This window comes from Drosophila santomea, chromosome 2L, assembly GCF_016746245.2.
Source record: "Drosophila santomea strain STO CAGO 1482 chromosome 2L, Prin_Dsan_1.1, whole genome shotgun sequence".
Taxonomy (NCBI): Eukaryota; Metazoa; Arthropoda; class Insecta; order Diptera; family Drosophilidae; genus Drosophila; species Drosophila santomea.
Window position 1 is genome coordinate 520,579 of NC_053016.2, and position 19,477 is coordinate 540,055.

Sequence of the window (19,477 nt, forward strand, 5' to 3'; positions counted from 1 at the left end):
GCGATAGGCGGGTTATTATGTTTTAATATTTCGGCAGACATCTAGAATCTCTGCAGACCCGACATTTTTGCCTTAACTGCGCTGATTCAGCAAGTGCTTGGGCCTTGATCCTTTTGCTTATTGTTGCTTTTTGATTTGTCGTCACAGCTGAGTTGGCATTTTGTGCTTATTTTTGGGCAGAGAATACTTACTCTCTCCCCCTTTGTGGGTCCCTCATTAGCTAAAGCTTAAAAGCAAAATTTGTCAACTTTATCACCGCCGATTCATCAAGCCCCACGCAACTTTTGTGCTTAATAAACTAAATTGTAATTAATTATGAGCAGAAGTTAGAACCTAACTAAATGCAGCCATTTGTCACCTGCCCACAGACGCCTGCTATATACTGTACGCACATTCCGATCCAAATCGAACGGGCTTTGCATTTCCATAAATCATTTTAATGAAAATTTTCTTCTTTTTCGTTGGCAGCGATAAGCCAAAGGGGCACTGCCGGTTAAGGGGGTTAAGGGGACTATGGGGCGATATCCCCGCCAAGACATCAAGACATCTCATCTAAGTGGCGCTCGAGTGGCGCTTCAAGGCAAAACCACAAAGACGGCGGCGGCTTTTGTTTGTGGAACTGTCCGAGGGGCGGGGCATGTTAAGCTAGGGGAAGCGGAATCCGCTGATGTTCCTTATTCCAAAACTGATGGCGATGTGGCGCTGTGGCGTCTTCATTATCGCTGCGACGGCGACGGCGACCGTTGATAAAAGTCCGTTTGCTTTTGGCTCACCCAGAAAAACTGGGGCAGGTGTGGCAGAAAGTAGGTAGGAGTAGGGGCCGCGGGGGGCGGGGAAAACACAGAGCAGGAATACCTTGATTCGCTGCTTTTGCCTTTTGTTTCACTCCGGAATGAGATAAGGAACACTCGGAAAAAGTCATAAAGTTCAAGAGATCCATAGCCAAAGAATAAACCTAACATAAGCTATATGTTAATATTAATATAATACTGGAAACATTAAGGCTCTCTTCATTTACTCCTAGCATTTCAACAACTTAAACGAATTGAAATAGGGCATTGCATTGACACTATTTGGCTCAGTGTAAGGAAACGAGAACGCAAATCAATACCGAGCAACTTTTCTTCAGTTAGAGATTCATGTAGGTGAATGTTCAGTAGATGTTTGTGCTTAAATGATATCCATTGTTTTCACGTTCTTCTGCTTTTACCATTTAAACACCCAATAGGTACTTCATAAGCTTTGAATACTTTTTAAAGAAGTACTACAAATTATATGCTTTTATAGTGTGATATCTGGCTTAACTGAATTAGAACCCATTTCTAAACCAGAACTATATCTCTTTATTATACCGAAACTGAAAACCAAAAACCAACAACGGCGGCTTTTGCTTGCTCATCGATTTGTAGCCGACGATGACGAGCATTTTGTATTTTTTTTCGATTCGGGCACCTGAGTGGCATGCACACAATCTCCTGCTCCATTCCTTTCGGTTTTATGCGATCTTTGCTTGTGATTAATTAAGATTGATTGATAAGCTCTGCCCCAAATGGTGAGGTTGTGTGTTGGGAGCACACTGTGCTGGTGTGTGTGCGTGTCTATAAAAAGTTTTCGTTTTGCTTTTATTGGCAAATATCCTGCTGGTAGCATAGGAAGTGTGGATTGGGGGCCGAATTCGAGGGGGGTGGTGGGTTGGGGAAAGAGATGCCAACTAAGCGATAACTCGTTTCGGCTTTTCAGGGAGGGGAATGGGAATAGGAGGGCAGGAAAGGGACGATCCTAACCTACCGATAGTCGATATATAGCCCGAAGCGCGGCGTTCTCACGATAGAGCCCACTGTCTGTGCCCAAAAAAAAATATACTATATAGTACAATTGGTTTTACGAAAATTAAAAATAATGTCCTACTTTAAATCCTAAAACAGAAGGTAGCACTTCAGAAAGAAGCCCACTTCACGAAGCCCATATGATTCAGACCTACAAACTTGGCCGCAGCTGTAGCCCGCTGTAGCTGATTATGTTGGTATAGGTGTGCCCCTGCTTTCGAGAGTGTGTGCTTGCCATGGTCATAAAGCAGAAGTTTATGACTCTGTTTGCTCGCATGGCACATTTAGTTATTTAGTCATGGGGCGCCAACTCGATTCCCATTACCCATTACCTTTCGCATCTCTGGCCCACAGCAGCCTCATCAATATTAAGCGATACTCAATACCTCGCCATGCGTAATCGTAATCCAACACCCCAATCGTAACCCAATCGAGTTATAGGAGGGGCAGGGACCCAAATAAAGTCACAAATATGTGCATAAGTTATGGCTCAGAGTCGTAAATGAAATCGCATTTTGTATATTCCCTATCTCCTCTAAATTGGAAACCATGCAGCTTTACGGCGCCCATAAGGAGACTGGGATGGATCTCAGTTGGATCGTAACTGGATCTAAGCGACCCGACAAAGGGTGAATAAAGGGGTTAATCAAAGTGCGGTAAGCTGATCTTCGGTTGGCAGTAAACTAAAGAAAACTTGAAGAAAATTGTCGAATTCTTGCCCACTAACTCACGATTGACAACCAGACCATTTATTGATTTCCCTAATTTGTCATGTGCCCAACTTTCTCGCATCGACTGATGAAATATTCAGGCATTAATTATGGTGTGGGGATTGGCCTGCTGTCGATAGAAAAAGAAGCAACGCCTATCATCAAAGAATCCATCAGAGCTATCAGCAGTTGGCATCAACCACAGCGACTAGCCCCCAAAAATAAACCAAAATTCTGCAGCCCGAAAATTAACGAGAAGATATGTCTATGTAAGTATATCTGTAGCATATACATATGTATATTTGGCAGAAAACAAGGGGTGTAAAGAGCAATGGGAATGGGAATCGCAATAAATGTTATAAATCAGAGGCAATCATCATTAAATGTGGCTCGTAGCGAGCCAAATTTGCGGGCCGAAGGAGGAAATTGGAAAGAGATACATGCAAGAAATATTAAATGACCTCTTAGTTGCATAATTGAAGTTAGAATTACTCTCTCGCTATATGGAAAGTTAAATGCTGCAAAGTCCATGCGCTGTCTATCTAGTTATCCCATTTACCTTCAGCTGCTTTTCAGCTTCTTGTTCAGTTTTCTTGAGCAATGCACCTTGTTGCGATACCGTGCTGCAGCTGCAGCTGGCGATAAGGCAGCCGATTGATAAGCTGCAACAGCTGAGCTTGCCGCTTTATCTCGGTCGGTGTTTATGAATTCGCGAATGCTGCACGTGCTGTTCTGCAGAGCTATAGTTATCGAAGAACTTCCCCTCAGACCCTCTCTTTCGCTCCCCTTTGGCGGGCTATAGTCGGGGGTATGCAGAGCGCATATCGCAGCAGCAGGCGAGTGTACGGAGTCTTTATCTCGGCACACCTGACCCCGCCGTCATGCTGTCATATCTCCTTGGGCCTGGCCGATTGCGTAATCTGGGTCAGCCAAGTATTTGCCAAACAGCGCGTGGCCGAGAGCCACAACAAGAACAAGAACAAGAGCAACAGAGCAACAAGCGAGGCGGAGGCGCCAAAAAGTACGCACACAATGAGCTTCGGCATCTGCAAGATACAGATACAAATGTATCTGCCAGCGTGTATCTGATGCCTGGGTTCCTGCGCTCCTGTTTCGCCACACACCGGGGCACACACACAAACGCACTTCGCGGCGACGAGTGTGTGTGTGTGCGCAAAAAGAGCACAGAACCAAAAGGATGCATGGTGGAAGTGAGATTTAGAAAGCTTAGAAAGGCAGCAATTAAAACAATGCTATGTGTGTGCCACTATTGAATATTCCTTTCCCTTAATTTGATGTGTTCGGGGTGCGAGTAAAGGTGTTAGTTTGAAAGCAGGCTAGTGTGAGCACCTGCCTACATTAGAACTCTGGAACTAGAGAACTCGAGTTACGCCCGCCCGCCCATTTGAGATAACATGGACTTTTCGTATAGTTGGCTTACCCCAAAAGTGTTTTCCCCTCCCCCACCCCGCGCACCTGAGTTTCTGGGTATATTTGTATTTTTGGTATCGCACACGCAACGAACAGGACCTCGGAACAGGACCCTCCACCCCCAGCCCCCCAGCCCGAACTCCACCACAACCGCCACCGGAACATAGAGCTAGGAGTAGCCGGGTGTTGCTGCTCCTGTTCCCCGCTTTCTACTGTTTCGGCTGCCTTATCTCCGTTGCTGCTGCCTGGATGTCGAGCCTCGAATGGCTTGGCACATTCCAAACACAGCGATAAGCAGTGGAACTACCCCTACCCCCTGCCCCCCACTGCCCCACTATCCCTCTGCTGGCCACAATGGGAATTTTCCTGGGTCTTTTGGTCCTGCCATCGAGGCCGAAAAATGTTTGTTTATCAGTTTCCATGCAGGCGCCATTTTCACTTCAGTTAATTAAGTAAAGGCGCTAGAGCGAAGGGGCGTGGGCGTAGGCGTGGGGCGTGCGCTGATAGTGTGGGCGTGGCTGAAATCAATTGGTGAATGCATAAAAGCGCCGCCCTTCAATGAGAGGCGAATCATTTCATTTAACAATTTCAATTCATTCAATGCAAAATTGCGCATTTTCCAACACTGAAAGGGCCTTGATTACAATGGTGTGTGTGTGTGTGGAAGGGGGGCCCTAAGGAGGTGGGGGGTTGGGGGGTTGGGTGCTGGACAGAAGGGTTGTCAACTGGTTGTCATTGTTTCTGTCCTGCTGCCGCGATTGCTTTATGCTGCTCGGATGCTCCTGGCGTATGGTTAACACCAGTCCACCCACTTGCTCCTGTGTGTGTGTGTGTGTGTGTGCGATAAGCAACTGCCTTCAGTGTCCTGCCGCGGCCTTCCTCCCCTCCCCCTCGCATCCTCTGGAGCAGAGCTGGGCGAACTGATAACGACAACGCCACCAACGGCAAGTGAAAATATTCGTGGGCCGCGAGCAGAAAATGAAATTCACTGAATCACCAGCTTGTGTTGGCTTGGGCTACGAAAGTGGGTTGCATCACCTGGCGTGGCCAGGAACTATCGCCCCCAGCCCGCCCGCTCCCTTTGTCTGCACTCAGTTTGAGCTTCGCTTATCTCTGCCAGCAGTCGTGGGACAAAACCCTGTCACCCAATCCCGCCCAGCGGTGCGCTCCTGCCATCGCAGGGGCGGGGAAAGTGGGGCACACTTGGAGAAGAACGTAAATATTAAATGTGCATTTTATTTGGGCAACGATACCATAACCAACCATTCCTCGTTCTCTTTCATTGTAATTAGGAGCAAATGTATAAATCCCGTGTGTAGGATATCCGAAATCAAGGTCATCCATCCGGAATGCAGAGTAAGTTCTTTTGTTCAGTGTATATCCCCATCTCTCGCTCTCTCTCTTTCTCTCTCTCCTCTCCTCTCCTTTTTCCCCCGTTGGCTGTGTGCACTCCATTTAAAATCTTTTTGCTTATCGCCGCTCGCTGCTCGCCTGATTGATGGCCATAGATAAGACGGCCCAGCCCAGTTTTGGGTGGGACTGCTCCTCTCGCTGTTGCTGTTGCTGTTGTTGCTGTTGCTGTTGCTACTGCCGTGTTGTGTGTCCTTGTTGTGGCAAAGTGGGTGTGGCAATGGGCGGTGGGAGGTGGTGGGTCTCTGGTTGTGTGCATCGCTTCTGTGTCGTTCTGCTGCGTTGCTCCGTTTGGCATTGTTTGGTCCCATTAGCGCGGGTGTTATCAGTTCTCCAGCTACTGTTTTCTCTCTCTCTCTTCCTCTCTCTATCTCGCTCTCCGTTTCTCTGGCTGCCTCCATATCTTTCTCCCTTTCTGTGGGCGGCCTTCCTCACCACCACCACCACCATCCCCATTCCCCTTTTAACCTCCAGCCCAAACGGAATGGCTGAGTGAGAGTTTTGCGATAAGAATGTAAAATATAAAATATGGCGCTGCCTCCTATCTGGCTCTCGCTTTTTCTCTCAGCTCTGAGGAATGTCCTTTTTGTGGCTGAGCTGCACACTTTCCCCCGCAGTGTTGGTATTTTGTCAATTTAATGGTTCGCTCGCTACACTGAGACAAACGGTCTGAGTCACTCCCCACTCGCCCCGCAATTTTCCTTATCAGCGCGTTGTCCTGCGTGAACTCGTGTTTTGTTTTCGGACCTGCCTCCTTGCAGTTTGTCATTTAGCCGGCTGCAGTCCACTGGCCGCAGAGTCGGATGAGGATTTATCATCCTGGCCCAGTCACAGTTCACCCACACACACACCCACACACACACCCACACACACACCCACACTCCCGCACCCACAGCCGCACACACACCAACGAGCAACAGGATAAAGGATAAGCGATTTATGTGTGTGCGTGTCCGAGTTTTGCTTTCACGAACATGACTTATTTACAACCGGGGACAAATGTATAGAACTGTCAAATTAAATTTATTTAGGTAACTAAATGAGCCACACTCCTGGTGGACCAAGATTAAATAAATAACATTTTGAAAACACCTCAAGTTTTTAAATAGATTATTGAATTCGTGTTGCTAACTAACTAAAATACAGTTTTATGTAGCGCTCACAGTGACAAAGGTCATTTGCCCCACTTGCACTCGAATAAAAGACAGCTCCATCATAAGTAATTTGTAATTTACGAAAATTGTTATTATCCTTGAAAGTTGAACCTTGATCTCCCCTTCTGGACGGCCATTTACTACGCAGGAAAAATGCTCTTTTATTTGACCACAACTTTCGCTGATGCGAATCTCCAACTGAACTCCACGGACAGAGGGGCGTTGATGATGAGTTCCCTTCTGAGGGAAGCCGAGAAGCCTTCGGGGCAGAGGACGCAGTCATAAACTGTTATGATTTTATGGTGCGACCCAAAAACACTTTTCGGGCACTTGGCATGAGTCAGAGTCGTAGTCTCAGAAGGATTCCTCCCGTGCCCTCGATGTCTTCTCTGATAGTTACGCACATGGAAGACAGGAACAGGAAAAGGAGCAGGAGTCCTCGACAATGGAAGCAGGGAAGGAGAAGGAGCTCGAGCAACGCCAGCTGATAAGGCTGCATTGAGCAACATTTCCGATGAGGCCTTCGTTGTCGTCGTCGTCGTCGCCGTTGTCATCTGAAGCATCCACATCTGAACATATTACATGCATGTGTGTAGAAATCGGAATCGGTTGTGAACCAGGGGAAAGTGGCCTCAGATTGAGTCAGACACATGAAGTGTGGATAGAGTGTACGTAAACTATTGGAGACCCTATAGAAGTTCATTTCACTAATGCAACATAAAGCCGATCTAGTAAAGCACAGTTCACTGTCTTATTACCTGATCGTAATTGTTCGTAAACCATTGCATTTAAATGTGTCTCACCTTGAGTTCTGCCTAATGAGGAAGTGTATCAAACAATTCGTCACAGTCTGCGAATCGGCAGCCACTTCCTCGCCAATTGAGCCGATCAAGCAGGCACCCAAAAGAGGTATTCCCATTGAAGTGGCAGAAAGAGAGGGAGCAGGCAGTGGTGGCCGTGGGTGCGATAGAGACGGCAGGCGTGTAAAATATTTTTATTGCACCTTCCTTTTATGATGGCACTTCCGGCTGCGATAACCGACGTCGTCGCCGGCAGTTCAGCGTCATCGTCATCGTTATCCACTCGAGATCTTTTGACGCACTGTGGAAGCCGTTGACAGGACCAAGGAGGCAAGAGAGACAGCCTCTGTGTGCCAGAAAGAGAGAGGTAGAGAGAGAGAGAGACCTAAGTAGGCCTAATGGGCTGGTTCGACAGAGACAGACGCACCCTGGCAATTAGCCCGGCCTTTGGCGTGTGCTGTATCTGCATCTCTACCTGAATCTGAATGGAATCCGACTTCGGCCCTCCCACATAGCTCCTTGGTGGCGTCACTTGCTCATTTGCCGACTGCTGACTGGCGACTGGACCAGAAACGTTTAATGTTTTACAAGCCACTTTCCAGCACAATTTGCGTACGGCGACGGACGGGGACAGAAACAAAGCGAATGTTACAGGAGCTGGCGGGAGAAAGAGAAAAGACGGCGGCGACGTTGTCTCAATATCGGTTATAGGATCATTGACACTCTCAAAAGGTATGGAACGTCGTCTTGGCCATCAGTGCAGCCCATCTGGATTTAGCTATAATATATCAAGCATTATGCAAGTCTTCCAAAAACAATCTAATAGTTCCATTTCATTTATGGTCAAAATCAGATAATTGGAGAATTTATCAATTGTAGTTCTTAAACTAGGTATTTTATCATAGTGGTCGTCATGTATACACATGAATACTTCCAACTTTTCTTAGCCAATTCAGCCAACTCTGTTGGACGGCAATACGTAGGCCAAAAAGGGACTGAGACCGCGACTTGGCCGCTGACTCTGGTTTTATGGCATTTCGGCATGACTTTCGCCTTCCCATTCAAATGTCAGCGAGGAGAGTATTTGGGTAAGATCGAAAATGAGTCGAGCTGCCTGGGGGCTTTGTTTTGCTGGTTTTAACGACGTCAACTTGACGCCGAACTAATTGATGCGATAACTCGTGTTTATCACTCACTTACCCAAGAAACCAAGAAACCGAGCCGAGTCGAGTCGAGCCTCAAGTCGAGGCAGTATTCAAAACAGGGCGGCGCTGTCGATAGCGTAGAAATATTTTTGAAAGAGCGGCGACAACGACGACCGAGGAACGTTTCCATTTCCACTCCTTATCGCCATGCCCGCCATGCATTTCTGCTGCCGCTTTATCCAATATTTTAATCTCGCACTTACCAACGGATGGATGACTGAGAAGCCGAAGTCGCAGTCGAAACTCCCAGATAAGCACTTTTACGACGGACCAAAAGGGAAGTACGTACGGCAGGGTGGGGAGTTCGTGGTCTATAAGCCCATATAACCAGGAAGGGAGGAAGGGGAGGGGCTGCCAGTGGCCAGTGGCACCCGCATAGAGGCGGCTTCCTGATGCATTAAGCATATTTTATGACCACTTAGCGAACTCGAAACATGGACTCGAACTCCGCTACTCCGCGTGGAGTAGCCAAGGGCCCCGAAAGGAGGTCAATAAAGCAAGTCACTCTCTAGATGAAGATCGGGTTCGGGTACTACTAGGCAACAAAGGAACCCGGCAATAAAAGATTGATAATCTGTGACGGATAAATGAGTCACATGCAGGTAGAGAAATGAATTATACTTTGTTGATAATTCTGCATTATGGCTAGTAGTAACCACAATGATACTTAAATTGGGTTAAGATGCTTCAATAATATTAAATCATTTCATATTTACCATCGCGAGTTTTGAAGGATCCTATTTGAAATCCTGTTCCATTCTTCTACTATTAGTCTCTGTCTGTTTCCCAGAGATACAAACTCAAACTTCAGTCTGGCTCCCAGTTGAGTTCTTAATCGCGATTCACAGAAAACAGAAATGTACTTCGTACTTCGGGCTCCACCCAGGCCATGATTTTGAATTGTGCGCTGGTGGCACTGCGGATACGCGGTATGAAATTTAAATCACTTTGATTGATTGCTAGATTAGCCCAAAAAGGGAAAGAGAAAGGGAAGGAGAAAGAGACAGAGAAGGCGAGAGGGCTGGGGAACTGAGATAAGTGCACAAGGGGAGTAGTAGGGGAGTGGGGGAGTGGGTGGCTTCGGGGCGGTGGTTTAGCTCGCACCTTGGCTTATGTTAATTGATTTAATTTCGCTACAATGAAGTCATCGCTTATCTGCCAGACTTCATAAATATGCAGGCTCCAAGGGTGAATTAAAAGTGGGGAGGAAATGGGAAGCGAAACTGTCAGCAGCTCAGCACCTGCTGTGTGTGAGAGAGACAGGAGAAGAGGAGAGCGAAAGAGACGGACGGAGCCAACTCAAGGTTGAACAATTTTGGGTTTTTCGGTGGAAATGAGTTGAGCAACTCCATTGATTATATAACACCGATCCCCAACCTCTTTTCCGCTTATAGTAATGTGCGAGTTTCGAGTTACAACATCAGCATTTTATGCACAGAGAGAAATATATTTTAAAAGTCGTACCATTGTTTTGTGTATTGCTTTACTTGGAAAATATTTCGCTTCCCTACACTTCTTTAATAGTCTAATTTGGATCAAGTATTGTCAATAAATATGATTGAACCAATTATACGTATTTCTCTGTACGGGCAGAGTTCCCCCCAAAAAAGAGGGGTGGTGAAGATGGGGAAGGGAAAACGCAGACGAAAAAACAAAACTTAAGTAGATTTATTTCATGATAAATGTTTTTTCCCAACAACAACAACAAATGCTGCCTGTGCTAATCTTAACGATGCATCTACCCGAAAAGCGAACGAAATGAAATAAAGCGACGGACAGCGAAAGAGAGATGGAGATATACGCCCAGAGAGGGACGCCACTAGAGCCAGGCTTCAGAGCAGAAGTAGAAATAACCCCAAAAATAAGCAACAACTGTGTGTGCTGCTTTTGCCTTTTATCAGCGTGAGGATCTCTTATCAACTCGCTTGCATCTGCGCTCTCAGCGGACTGTTTTTTGTTGTTCCTTGTGAGAGTGTGTTTGTGTGTGTGGAGGAAAGGGGGCATCGAGGTCAGGGGAAGAGGGGCGGGGAAGCGGGGGAGTGCCTCAAGTGCTGCGTCATTTGGAATTGCAGAAAACACACTGAAACATAAATGGGTATTCCATCAGGAAATATAAACATTAAAAGAAAGTAAAGGTAAAGGTATATGCCTTTTAAGGAGTAATTGCCCTATTATTTTCTGAAAATATATTACTTATTGATTTAGTTTTCCTTACGCTAGTATTGTTGCGCTAATTATTGTTGCTTCGTATTTTAAGCATATTTTCTTGAAAAAGCTTTTTCGACGTAGTGCAATCAGCAGACGTTAATCTGTCGCATTTGTTCATATTTATGTCAATAAATGAGCACGTAACAACAATGTTACACACAGATACAGACGCACACAGAGGCGAGCGTGTGTACCGACTTGTAGCAACATAATTGCAAAACAATTGCTTCTGCCAGAGCCAAAAAGAGATGCCAAAACCGGGCGAAAGAGAGGGCAAGAGCTGGCAGTTCATCACCCCAACAACAACCAACATTAACCAGCAGCAACAGCAACAGCAACGCAAAACAACCGCAGCGGTCGCATTTATCAAAAACCTTTTGCAGATATTCACGCATGAAGTGTTTATCGCTGCATAAGCTAAAAGCACAAAAAAAAAGAACAGAAAACACCCACAAACTGCTGAAAATTTAATCTAACACATAGGCAGGCAAGAAAGGCTAAAGTTGATGATGCAGAAGTAACGAAAACTGAATACCCTGTATGTCAAGTGAAAGCCGAATGCAACGGAAGTCAGTTTAAACCACAGTCAAATATGAAACAAACCATGTGTCTCATTGATCTGACCATGTGCGTCCCTGGAGAGTATCTTTTGGGTATCTAGGGTATCTAGGGTATCTGAAAGACGTATCAAATGCCTTGAGCCCAGGGGCTAAGCGAAGGGGGTTGCAAGAGAGTTAGCGGCAAGCGGCACGTTTAATGAATCTAATTAAAAGTCAACAATGGCAAACGAGATAATCGTCGCAAAGGCAGCCAGCAGACAACAACAAAGTGCGCAGGGGGAGGGGCAGGGTGGTGGGTTGGTTGGTGTTTTGTGGATATACCCCGATATACTATATATGTATATATGTACATGGCCATAACGCTAGGCCACAACGCTAGGCCACAACGCATGCGCAACATGCTGGCAACAGCTGATTACAGAGAGCCAAACGAGAGAGAGTGAGAAAGAGAGAGAGCGGATGAGAAGGAGATTGTTATCGCTGGGAAAGAAGAAAACATTTTTTGCATCTGCAAAGTTGCCAGGGAAATGGAAATAAACCAAACGCCGATAGGAATCAGAGGCGGAGGTCGCTCGAGATGTAGATGGGGAGTGCCAGGAAGGAGCGAGAGAAAAGCAAAGAGTAGCAAAAGCAACATAAAAATAGATCTTCGCCGGGCGATAAGCTCCGAAGGAAAACCAAACCGAACAAAAGCCCCATGAGCCAAAAGCTGCAGAATGATGATGGAGAGTTGATGGAGATGCAGATAGAAGTCCAGGCCATGTGGATGCCGCTGGAGGAGGTGAATGATAACCGATGGGGGGACCTGTGCGAGATCTCACTGTACTATAAAAAAACACTTCAATTTAAGATGGCACAACTCAAGTAAAGTAAAAGTGTTGATCAGATCTTTTTCAAAAATAATTAGTAGCGAAATGTTATTTATTTTTATAAATTTGTTCGTTCCTTACGAAGGAATTACATTCCACTTACTTACGCACCCCATTTCGCTCGGTGCATTCAGATACAGATACAGAGATACAATTAAACACAAAACGCTTATCACTAAGCAATAATCAGAATTCCATTAGCCGTAGACGCGATATCGCTGAAAAGCATCTCCCTCGCGCACAGACCCACACAAGCACACCCTCTCCGAAAGTATCTTTGTATCTGTATCTGCCGTGCTGCGCTCGGTGTTGGGTGTTCGCTTGTGTGCCTCTGTGTTTGTGTATCCGTTCGCTGCTGGTTGGCTGGTTGGTTGGTTGGTTGGTTGGTTTTGGTTCTGTTTCTGTTTCTGCGATGTTATCTAAGCGCAGAGCTCGCCGCGCTGCGCTCCTTATCAGTGCTTTATCAGTTTTTGTTTCGAATTATTCCGAGGCGAGCGAAGGAAGTCGACCGCAGCCGAGAGTCTCGGCTAAGAGGTCTCGTCTTGTCCCCGCTCCGGCACAATATCTTATTTCAGTTGGCCGCGGACCGAGCGACGAGCGAGAGAGTTTCTCGGCTGCTGATACGAATTCCAGTACGAGTACCGATTACCGAGTACCGAGTCCCGGTACCAGTTCAAATCCCAATCCCAATCCCAAAGATAAACAACTTTTGGCCCGGCGTCCCGGCATCAACAAACATCAGCTGTGCTGTGCTGCGCTGCCCTGCGCTGCGTCGTCATCGCATCGCCGCTCGTTTGGCTCGCTCGGTATCTGTATCGGTTGTATCTGTATCTCACAGCGGCGCACGAAAATTTCATTACTCACCGCCGCACTCAGCCGGTCGGTCCGAGTCTCAGTTGGCTGTGAAACGCGGAGCAAGCAGCAACCACGAGCGGTACGCGGTATTTGAAATTGTCAGCGGTTCGACGGATTAACAGCTACCATACGATACCGCACGTTCGTCATAACGAGAATTTGAATAATTGTATTACAGTGAGTGAGTCAAAGAGAATTCCCACGGGAAGTGACAACCAAATTGCCGCTTAAGTACGGCCCAAACCGAAAGCCAAACCATGTGCAAGTGAGAAAGTGAAGGAGCCGCCAGCAAACCTGGATTATTTGCCAAGTGGATTACTAAACACAAGTTCATATAGGGAAAACAATGCTCAGCAGCAATACAAGAGGTGAGAAACATTCAAACGGAGTTTCCTATGGAAAATATACATGGTTCTTCAACAGGAAATGCAGACTGGCTTTCTATTTTCTACAATTAAATATTTAATGAATTTTGTCAGGGTGATACAACTGCGTATCTGATTTAGATGTAAACAAATTACTCATTCTTTTTGAAATTTCCATATTTTTACTATATTTTGTTCCATATAAAATATGAGATCTAACGCAAATATTGACAAATACTGTAAATGAAATCATCATAGACAAGTTACTCAATTTATCAAAATATGTGCAAATTATGAGTGCTGCTCTTATAAGAATTCCATTTAAGCTAAGTTTAGCAGTCGATCCCGCTCAACTCCGTTGATTCTATCGAATCAACCTGCACGTCACGTGTGGGAGGACTGCAGAAACTGAAAATCCCGCCAATTGCTATCGAAGCCAGCCTTTGGACCCTGTCCGAGAAGGGAGAAGGGAGCCGAAAGCCAGCGGGGGGATGAGGGAATGAGGGGATAAGGAGATGGGGTTCCATTCCCGCCTGTCCGACTTGTCCAGCTTGTCCGACACTGGAGTCCAAGTCCAAGTCCGCATTTCGCGTCCATGGCAGCCAGCTTTCAGTTGCTTATCAGTCGCCTATCTGCGCTGTGTGGCTTCACATTCATTCCACGGCCTCAGTTTGGCCCGGCTCATATGTATCTGCATCTGTGAGTACGAGTATCTGTGTGTGCTGCGCTATCTGCGATCTGCGGCGAGCGAAGTAGAGGAAGAGGCAGAGCAGAGGAGCTGAATTAAAACGAAGGAATTCTGCGGATTGTTGTTATTATTGTTATTATAATTCCTTGAAGTGAATAATCAGCGAAATATAATCAAAAATGAGAAAAACAACACAAAGCGGAGTGCGATGTGTGGGGAGGGGGTACTCCATACTCCGTACTACGTACTGGGTACTGGGTACTGGGTAATGGGTACTGGGTACACTGGGTATTATGGGTACTGTAGTTTAATCGAGTGGAGTGAAGGCTTGGACACCGGCCTCGCAACGAGCCAGCCAACTACTGTGCGTAGTAAACGCAGCTCAACTTTGCCAACAGAAAAAGATGGAGAGATACTGGGCAAAACAGAGAATGGGTGGACAAAAGCAAACAATGCGGCCCTCGCAGCAATTATTATCGCTTTTCAAGTAAACCCATTTGGCTGGAACTATCTGCGATATATATCTGCAACTATTAGTCCGTACTCCGGACTATGCATAAAGTTTAAACCCCGCCTCAAATGTGCTATATACACTATCACCTACTTGTTGTGAAATATACATTTTAATTTTTATGGATATTGTATTGGATATTCGCTTGAAACTACCACTTAAGTAGCTAAGCTCCCACTTAAAAGTATTTTGACATGAACAAGCAAACCTCGTTATCACTGCCAACTAACGTCAATCTCTGCTTTCAGGTGATTGTTCCGATACCACAGAAGAGATGACCGTCGACAGCAGAGGTAAGGCGACTTTAGATATATATATATATGTGTATGCATAGGAAAATCCTCCTCAATCCTCAAAGTAGGGCACATCCTGTCGCCTGTCCGTTGTCCGTCGTCCGTTGTCCTTTTGTCCGCCCTTCAATCCGCGATAAGTTTGCAGCTTAAACGAAATGGGCCAACGCCAAAAAATAAATTCTTATCTCTGCGACTGCAGGAAACAGGCGAGTGTCCCCATCCCTTTCCGTCCACGGCTGTCTCCCTCTGACAAACATAACCCGTTAATGCCCAATAATAAATAATAAATCCCGATGTGTGTAGACCCAGTAATTTCCAGCAACCCATCCCTGGCCTCGACTGCTCGCTGCTGATACTCTGCCAATAAAAATTTAATCCAGAAAACGATGAAGACGAGAGCTCTCTAATTTAATACAATTTTTATCAGTGCAGTGGCACTGCTTCGCTCTCCCCTCCCTTCCCTTTGCCTCCTGCGGTTTTTGTGATTCTGACACCTCAGTTCACCCTGTGAACCCGTTCGTGAGAAGGGGGTGGCCACAACCCTCGTTTCAGTCTCTTCGATGGACTGCAGGAAATGACAACGGGTCGACTTGGGTTGGGTTGGGTTTGGTTCTGTCTCTCGCTCGCACTTATTATTTGTAACCCCTTGGGCGGAATTTCGACTTCACTCCGACATCATTGGCATCAATTTCATATCACTTCATAATCATCAGCAATGTCAACGTCATTGAGACGATGTCTCTGACCCGCCCACCTCAACCCTTCTGAGCTGCCCAGGAGCGGTCTGCTCTTGGAATTGAATGTTTTCGGATGATAAAGGAGGATTTTAAGCCCCGAGGATTATCGCCAAGTGCATGTGACTTTATGGGAATTTATCTGCACAGCTCTAGTTTGCAATTGCTTTTAACCTCCATTACTTGACGTGTGTTTTGGGCTTACCTAATTAATATCTCATACGGAATCATTATTTCCCAGTAATAAGTAAATAGGGTTTTAGAACTTACACATCTGCCATTTGCTTCCAACCTCCAATTAACAATGAATTTGCAGATTATCCCATAATACATTGGACAGCCAAAAACGTTATCTAAAACCTCAACTCCGCTCCTGCGCTTTTGGCTCGACATTCCGCACCATTTCGCTGCCATCTCGAGCATTCATCATTAATAATCCCCCGAAACTGGCGGCAATTGGAGCAGGGCATCCCATCCTCCATCCTCCATCCATCCTCCCCTCGCTGCCCCTCAAAATCTCAGCCCTTCCACGTGGCGCTTTTTGTGCTGCGTCAGTGAAAGATTTTCAGCACACGAACACGGGTCCACCAAGGCCAGATGCCACTGGGAAGCAGGAGGGGAGAGCGGGGAGCGCTCGAGTGGCTAGTGGGCGTAACAGTTCGGCTAAAAAGTGGGCGTTTGTCTGGGCTAATCTTTATCTGGCTGTTGACACTCCATGGCGACGCCGAGCGGCCGAAGAGCCGAGTTGGCCAGTCAGCCAGTGAGCCAACAACATGGTGGGGCGAAGTGTGTGGTATTCCTTTGGCATGCCCTCCACCCAGTGGTGGCCACTTTTTTGGCCAATGATTGGGATGGCCGCACTTTCCACTCGGCTAGATTGGATTAGGAGCTGCGGTTACTTTCGGAATCCTCGAGTTTGTCTTACTGCTGCGAGATGAGAAAAGAGAAAAATTATTAAAAATGATCATAAAAGTTGCTTGGTATGCAAATAAATGGGATAATCAAAGTGCTCAATGAGTTTGAAATGTATCTAGTTGACACTTGTGCCCTTGGCCACTGTTATCCAAAATCTCCGCTGCAGGGTATTCCACGTTCTGTCTGACCCTGCTTTTGTGTCTTGCAGGTTTTTCCGAGTCCGCCCCTTGATGTTTGTTTGTTTGCTTGTTTGTGGTGGCTTTGCTGCTGTTTGAACGCCCCCCACTCCGCCGCCTTTCTTCCTCACTTGCTGGTGAATCTAGTGTATATATATAGTATGTAGTATGGTGTGTGGTGTATCTGGCGATGATGATGATGACGTTGCTCACTTTTGGCGCTCTTCAGTTGTTGTTGCTCCTGAGCAATGTACTGTAAGCGCATCTCCCTGCTGCTCTATGTATGTGTGTGTGTGTGCGCTTGTATCTGTGTATCTGTGAGCGCCTGTGTGTTTGGTTTTTATCTATGAAATTCATGAATGCTCCGGCTTATCTTGCAGAATTGCATACTTGCAGCCCTGGCTCTCCCCCTTTTGGCCTGGCTTTTTGGTTGGCTGCTCCTCCGTAGCAGTTAGCAGTTAGCAGTTAGCTGTGTGTAGTGCGATGTCTGCTGTTCGTTGTTGCTTGTTGGCTGTTGGCTGTTGGCTGCCTTCTAATGGCGCTAAGTGGTGACCCCCTCGCTGCCCACTCCACCCCAATCCTCTCTAATGGCATTTTATCTATGGCATAATTTTTTATTATGTCTCCCTCTGTGGCCGCGCTGTTGGCTTAATGACAATCCAGCCAAACCGAACCAAAACGAGCCACACACAGACAGCGAGTCAAATTGTTAGATAGCTTTTCGGCATGTAATTAATCATTTGACAAGGTTCAAGCTTCGTGGGGCGGGCGGGGGCAAGGCTTCCCTATCTCCATTTTTTGGGGCTCATGTTTATGCGGGAAGCATTGCAATTGCTGCGGGCCACAAGCGAGTGCAACAACAAAAGCAGCCACATCGACAGCAGCGGTAATCGAAAAAAAACCATTACACGGCGCTCGACCTTATCAGCCGCGTTCCATCAACACACTGCCCTTGCCCCTTCAAGTGAGGGGCCCGCTTTCTTTATCCTTGCTAGAAAATATCAAGCATACGCCATGTGGGCTGGCGTAAGTGCACTATAAAACGGGGGAGCAGCACAGGTTTGGTGCTCACTATTTGCCCGATTTATGATTGGGCATTTAAAGCTCTGGATGGCTTTTCTCGATCCATAAAATTGTGGTGTCTGATTTTTTTTTCAGAGAGGCAAACACATTTTATACTATTTTAACAATAAATTACCGCCAAGAAGGGGTTCCTTTTCTGCGATGAAATATTGAGGGGAAAAGAAAGGACACACGGAGAAAAAAAGTTCTTGGAACATAACATATAAGGTGATTTTGAACTTGTGAAGTTGGGATATTCAATTTAATAGTTTGGGAATAACTTTTTTGCAAACCATCTTATTTATTTCTATAATTTCCCAATCGTTTTTCATGATTTTTTCCGTTGTGTCGGATGGCTAAAATAGCAGCCTCGTAATCCTTTTTGCGGCGTGGCATTTATGAAATGTATTTCCACCTTATCGCAGGCCACAGATCGCAGCTGGTGGTCCTGCTGCCTGCTGCCTGCTGCCTACATCCCCTCCTGACCCTTGGTGGCCCTTGGACCCAGATGATGATGATGATGATGAGTTCGACTTGGGGGCTTTGGTCATAAAATGCTCGCCTCGCATCAAGTCGAAGGAAAGTCCTTTCTGCCTTGTCCTTGCGGTTGCGCAGACAAAAGAGTCGGCAAGCGGCGGAGAAAGCAGGAAAGGAGAAAGGAGAAAGGGGTTGGTCTCACTTCTTGCCGTGGCCATAACACCAAGCGCAATCCTTTGGATAAATTTTCTTATCTTTGCCGACCAGACGACGATATTATTTTTAATACAACAACCGAAATTTGTATGTTCGTGTGCGGGGGCGGCTCGTAAATGTGCGTGTGTGTGTGTGTGTGAGTGGGAGCGTGTGTGATTTATGCAGTAATTTTTTTATACATCTAGCAGGCATTACGAAGCTCTTTATCATCCGCCCCAAAATAAAGAATTCTGCGGAAAGGGATTCGGTTCCCGAGTAAAATTTGAATTTCGCTTGGGGTCGAGTTCTAATGGCTTGACCGCCGGCTTGGGAGCCAGCTCAATTCTTCTGGGGATTAAAGTCTTTTTTTTAGAAATTTCTACAAAACTTAAACTAACTAAACTGTCCTTTGAAATGCATAATTAAGCATGTGCCCTTACATTTTGGGCCATCTTTTTAATCTTCTAAGCTTGCACTTAACTCTGCAGTCGAGTTAATCTTTTCTTTCGTACTTCAAAGGTCTTTTAGATCGCTTTAACCACTTGAATCGATTTAGGGCTTTATTGAGAAATCGCATTGAGCAGGGACACACATCCGTCAATCAATTAGCTGCATGTCAGCACGTCGCCTGTTCATCCTGCGAGCTCCTTTCTTTCGCTCGTCATCTGAGTTGGACTTGGCTTTCCATTAACCCCTTTCACCAGGCACCCCTGATATTTTGCCACACGCTCATGGCTGTTTGTGTTTGGCTTTTAGCCGTTTTCCGACTGCTAAACCAACGCTCGAATGACCCTCGTCATTGATGTTGATGTTGATGATGCCGATTGCTATTGCTATTGCCATTGCTGTTGGCTTTACTTTTTCTGCTGTTTCCGATGACTGCTTATTTGTACAAATCCAGTGCGAAATTCAATCAGCAGTCGAAGCGCGTGAATCCAATTGAAGCCAAACCTAAAGGATTTGTCAAGTCAGCGCTGTGTGCGCGATATTGGCTACTGAATTTTGTCCATTTTAAGGTGGGGCAAATTCCCAG

At 46.2% G+C, this 19,477-nt stretch overlaps 1 protein-coding gene across 2 annotated transcripts in view; it reads left to right on the forward strand.

Moving 5' to 3' along the window:
* The window catches only part of LOC120443866 (zinc finger protein ush), a 51,049-nt gene that overhangs the window by 21,219 nt on the left and 10,353 nt on the right, over positions 1 to 19,477 (forward strand). The window contains exons 1-2 of one of the 2 annotated variants that reach the window (XM_039623233.2): positions 13,004 to 13,396; positions 14,841 to 14,885. In XM_039623233.2, coding sequence (XP_039479167.1) covers positions 13,375 to 13,396; positions 14,841 to 14,885 — 67 coding nt within the window. In that variant the 5' untranslated portion in view covers positions 13,004 to 13,374. Of the gene's footprint in view, positions 1 to 13,003; positions 13,397 to 14,840; positions 14,886 to 19,477 lie in introns of those variants that run through there. The other variant, XM_039623231.2, reaches the window with a different exon arrangement.